The 5,861-nt window shown below is 43.3% G+C and overlaps 1 gene segment (V, D, J or C); it reads right to left on the reverse strand.

Annotated features, from left to right (window-relative positions):
• Nucleotides 1-4,890: 4,890 nt before the first annotated feature.
• On the reverse strand, nt 4,891-5,802 carry LOC102726767 (T cell receptor delta variable 1-like). The segment is given in 2 exon segments: nt 4,891-5,214; nt 5,588-5,802. Coding segments are annotated over 2 exon segments (363 nt in total).
• Nucleotides 5,803-5,861: the final 59 nt, after the last annotated feature.

Consider the following 5,861-nt stretch of genomic DNA (forward strand, 5'->3'; position numbering starts at 1 on the left):
TGTGTGTGTATTTGTATTCTCAGCAACTGTCCCAGTGCCTTGTACATGGGATACTTAGTATATGTATATTCAAATAAATGAGTGAATAATTAATTAATGAAGGACTCTACGGCTTGACATTTCTGCTCGGTGCTTCCGTCTTTTAGTGTGACATTTCATAGCAATAGTTCTTTGTGTATTTTTATTTTTATTACTTTTTTTTATGGTATAAGGAACACACATTTACTGATGAAAAATTAGGAAAAGGAAAGCTAAAAAAAATCACCCTGAATTCCACTACCAGGAATAGCTATTGTCAACATTTCATGTCTTTCCTTTTAGACCACTGTTATCAATAGAAATACAATGTGAGCTACATACATAATTTAAATGTTTTTAGTATCCACATTAGAAGAAACTATAAATAAATATATACAATTAATTGTAAAAATATATTTTATTTAACCCAATAAACCCAAAATATCATTTCAACATTAGTCAATAAAAAGATACCAATGAGATTGTTTACATTCTTTTCTTCATACTAAGTCTTTGAGACTTGGTGTATATTTTACACTCAGCACATCTCAATTTGGACTAGTCACAATCCAAGTGTTCAAGAGCCACATGTAGTTAATGGCTATGTCTTGGACAGCACAGTTCAAGACTCTTTTTGGTGTGTATATAATGATATGGCTTATACATGAAATTGTGATTCTCCCTCAACAAAATGCAGGCCCTATGAAACCTACAGTTGTTTTTTTTTTTTTAAAGATTTTATTTATTTATTTGACAGACACAGCGAGAGAGGGAACACAAGCAGGAGGAGTGGGAGAGGGAGAAGCAGGCTTCCCACTGAGCAGGGAGCCTGATGCGGGGCTCGATCCCATGACCCTGGGACCATGACCCGAGCCGAAGGCAGACGCTTAATGACTGAGCCACCCAGGCGCCCCGAAACCTACAGTTTTGCAAGTTTTTATAATAAATGTTTAATTTTAGAACAGTTTTGGATTTACGGAAAAGTTGTGAGGATAGTACACATAGTTTCCTTACACTGTACACCAAGTGTCTCTTATTATTAACACCTGACAATGGTACAGTTGCCACAATTAATAAGCTAATACTAATACATTAATTATTAGCTAAAATTCATACTGTAGGAGATTTACTTTGATTTTACCTAATGTCTTTTATCTCCTGCAGAATCCCACTAGGAGACCACATTACATTTAGTTATGTCTCCTTAGGCTCCTCTTGGCTATGACAATTTCTCAGATTTTTCATATTTTTGATGATCTGGACAATTTTGAGGAGTATTAGTTAGGTATTTTGTAGAATGTCCCTCAATTGGGAATTTTCTGATGATTTCCTCATGATTAGACTGGGGTTATGGGTTTTGGGGAGGAAGACCACGGAAGTGAAGTGCCATTTCTCATCACATCATATCAAGGGGACATGTTACCAACATGACTTATCTCTGTTGATATTGACTTGTATTCACTGGGGTAAGGTAGTGTTTGTCAGGTTTTTCCACTGTAAAGTTGCTCTTTGTCACCCTTTCCAGACTGTCTCTTTTGGAAGAAAGTCCCTGTGTGCAGCACACACTTAAGGAGTGGGAAGTGTGGAGTGTCTACATATTTAGAATTCTTCAGCATGGGAGATTGGTCTGTTCTCCCTCATTTATTTATTCCATGATTTATATCAGTGACTCTTGGAACTCATTGTAAACTTTGGGTTATTACTCAATACTACTTTATTTTTTGCTCCAATTGTTCCAGCTTTGGCCACAGTGAGCTTTCTCAGTTGATTCCTATGTCCCTTTAACATAACCCCATCATTCATGGTGGTGGTTGTTTTCTTCTTTTGAACACTCTAAGATGCTTCAGCCTCGTCTTGCCTCAGCCCTAGAATCAGCCATTTCTCCAGGGAGCTCTGGTTCCTTTTATTGAAAAATGGTGTTAGAAACCAAGACACGAGGGGGGTGTGTGGGTGGCTCAGTCAGTTGAGCATCTGACTCTTTTTTTTCCCCCATTTTCTTTTTAATTTTATTTCATTATGTTATGTTAGTCACCATACATTACATCATTAGTTTTTGATGTAGTGTTCCATGATTCATTGTTTGCGTATAACATCCAGTGTTCCATTCAATACGTACCCTCCTTAATACCCATCACCAGGCTAACCCATCCCCCCCCAGCCCTCCCCTCTAGAACCCTCAGTTTGTTTCTCAGAGTCCATAATCTCTCATGGTTCGTCTCCTCCTCCAATTTCCCCCCCTTCATTTTTCCCTTCCTACGATCTTCTTTTTTTAACATACAATGTATTATTTGTTTCAGAGGTACAGGTCTGTGATTCATCAGTCTTACACAATTTACAGCATTCATCATAGCACATACCCACCCCAATGTCCATCACCCAGCCACCCCATCTCTCCCAGCCCCCACCACTCCAGCAACCCTCAGCTTGTTTCCTGAGATTAAGAATTTCTCATATCAGTGAGATCATATGATACTTGTCTTTCTCTGATTGACTTATTTTGCTTAGTATAATACCCTCTAGTTCCATCCACGTCGTTGCAAATGTCAAGATTTCGTTTTTTTGATGGCTGCATAATATTCCATTGTATATATATACACCACATATTCTTCATCCATTCATCTGTTGAAGGACATTTGGGCTCTTTCCATAGTTTGGCTATTGTGGACTTTGCTGCTATAAACAATGGGGTGCATGTACCCCTTCAGATCACTACATTTGTATCTTTGGGGTAAATACCCAATAGTGCAATTGCTGGGTCGTAGGGTAGTTCTATTTTCAAATTTTTGAGAAACCTCCATGCTGTTTTCCACAGTGGCTGCACCAGCTTGCATTCCCACCAACAGTGTAGGAGGGTTCCCCTTTCTCCACATCCCCGCCAACATCTGTCATTTCCTGACTTGTTAATTTTAGCCATTCTGGCTGGTGTGAGGTGGTATCTCATTGATGTTTTGATTTGAATTTCTCTGGAGCATCTGACTCTTGATTTCGGCTCAGGTCATGATCTCCGGGTGGTGGGATGGAGCCCCCTGTCAGGCTCTGCACTTCTGAGGGTCTGCTTTTCCCTCTGCCCCTCCCCCCTGCTCATGCTCTCTCTCTTTCTCTCTCAAATAAATAAATAAAATCTTAAAAAAAAAGAAACTAAGATATGAGATCTAGGCATGCTCATTGCTAACGGGCTATCCTCAGAAGCATCAAAGATGTGAACTGGATTTTGAGAGATAGTGAGTTCAAAAGGTAGAAATGGGAGGAAACATATTGCAGGAGAAGCAAACAGCAGGAGCAGAATTTTGGATTTGGGAAAAGCACAGTCTCACAGGGAATCCAGAAGTTTTAAGCAAGCAAGATTCTTTAGATGGACGCTACAGGGCCATTCATCTAGCAGCACTAAGCAAGGTGACCCTGAGGAAGAAGAGTCTGAAAGGGGAGGGAACAGTTAAATGCCTAGGGCAATAATAGGTACAGGTGTTAGATTTGTCCCTCCTCCTTGCTACCCTGGATCATGTGGGAGGAAAGAGCTGAACAACCGATCTAATCTGAACAGTTTGAGGAGTTGTAACCTTTCTCAACTGTAGCAAGCCAAAAGCTTAAAAAAGTAATTTTAAAGTATTTTGTTTGGTTTATTTTTTTTACCCAATGTTGTCTTTATTAAGTTACCTTTTTTAGTCAGGTCTCTTTTGATTGCAAGTGATAGAAAACCCAACCCAAAATAATTTATAAAAGAAGAGAAAATAATTGTGCTGCATTTTTGGTCTCTTCCCTTTATCACTTTGTATTTATGACTTGGGTGCACACTGTCCCCTTCCTCCTGCTAGAACTTGAGTTTCTTGGCCTACGGGCTCTCTTACTGCCCAGCCTGCTTGGCAGACCTAAGTGCTGGGGAATCAGCACTCATATCCCTGGGATCCGTCCTCCACCCACGACACCTGGGATTTGGGGTATTGATACCTTAGCTCCTTTGGCCCTCAGGTGGGACAAGTTGAGGCAAGTGTCTCACACTGGTTCTCAGAGATTCCCTGGTAAGATGAGACTCTGGGTGCCCACAGTGGTAGCTGGCTTGAGAACACACATGTTCTTTACTGGCTGACTTCCCTTCCTGTCACTCTTCCCAGTGCCCCTGGGATCACCTCCCAACTAAACCACTTGCACTTGAATCCTTGTCTTCTTCTGAAGGAACATAAGCTAAGGCAGCTGGGGTGTACAACTGAAAAATCCCAAGTAGATCTCTAATCACTACAGGGTCCGGGGCCTCAAACAATGTTATGGGAGCTCAGTTTCATCCTCTCTTTTCAGGATCATGCTCTTCCTTTGTGGTGGGAGGAGGGCTGCTGGCAGCTCTAGGTTTCCATCCTGGCCTCTTACATCCCCAGCACTATTCCCAGGAATTTCATATTAAGTTTTGGGATGGGGGCTTGGGTCAGGGACCCATTCTTGAACCAGTCGTGGTTAGAGAGGTGAAATATGTTAATTGGCCAGGAAGTGTAGGGTGGGGTCAGCTTCATCTACACCCAAACATGGGGTAGGAGGAGGCGGGGCTTGGTTATCCAGGGAAAATCCAGGTGTTGTTACTGGAAAACAGGGGATGGATGTTTAGCAGGTGGAAAAGACAGATGCGTATCTCCATCAGCTATGTGATCCACCGAGATTCTGAGATGAAAATGCTCTTGAGGCTGGGATCTTCTAACCACAGCTCTTTCTTTGATACCAGATGTGGGAAGAGTGTTGCTAGAACATTCATCAGCTTCCTCTCTGGACCCACCAGTGCCACCCACCGTGCCTTCTGTCTACCCTTTTCCTGTCCTGTGGGTTGTTTTCTCCTAAGCTCCTGGAGCAGGTGGCTGTTTCATGCTAAGCCCAGGGGGTTTTTGTAAGGCTCTCCCTGTCACTCCTCTCACCGTGTAACTTCTCCAATAGCACAGAAATAGATGCCTGTGTCTTCAGGCATCAAGCCTGTGATGGTGAGCTTTAGGATTTTGTTTCCTTTCTGAAACGACAGTTTATATCGTCCTTCCCTATTGCTGCTCGTATCAGAAAACATACTAATGATTCGAGTCATCTTTCCATGGGGAGGCTGGTGATACCAGTTCATCACATAGTAGTTAAAGTTGAGCGTGAAGCTGCAGTCCAAGGTCACAGACTGTCCCTCCCCGACAGACACAGCACTCTGAGATTGACGGACCTTGTCCGTATTGCTGGAACCTGTAGAAAAGAAGAAAAATAGGACTTAGCTGCTGCCATTGCTCCCAAGAAAGCTGTCACAAAAAGCCAGGTTTTGACCCAGAAAACAAAGTGGGGAAAGGCACAGTCCAGTTCTCCTTTTTTTTTTTTTAAATATTTTATTTATTTATTTGAGAGAGACAGAGATAGTGAGAGAGAGCTCGAGCAGGAAGGAGGGGGAGAAGCAGGCTTCCCGCGGAGCAGGGAGCCCGACGCGGGGCTCGATCCCAGGACCCCGGGATCATGACCTGAGCCGAAGGCAGAGGCCCAACCATCTGAGCCACCCAGGCGCCCCCAGTCCCGTTCTCCTAACTTCTTTCCCAAACCTCCTTCCTCAGGTTGGTGGGCTCCCTACCAAGGTGGATGAAGGCCGCCACTGTGCACAACACAGCCAGCAGTCTGGACGGCATCCTCGGGGTCCTTCCCGCTGGTGAAATGGCTCTTATTCTGTCTGCAACATGCCAGGCCCTTTGCAGTGTGACTGGAATTGGGAGGCCCTGCGGCCTTGCTTCTATAGAACTGGAAGCGGGGTTTCTGCCTACGCAAGCTGAGTCACACTTCCTGCCGTCTGTGTTTGCCTCTCTTCCTCCAGGCCTCTCTTCTCTAACTGATCTATAACATGGTGCATA

Source organism: Leptonychotes weddellii, unplaced genomic scaffold, assembly GCF_054177405.1.
Source record: "Leptonychotes weddellii isolate Sample4059 unplaced genomic scaffold, ASM5417740v2 HiC_scaffold_13120, whole genome shotgun sequence".
NCBI lineage: Eukaryota > Metazoa > Chordata > Mammalia > Carnivora > Phocidae > Leptonychotes > Leptonychotes weddellii.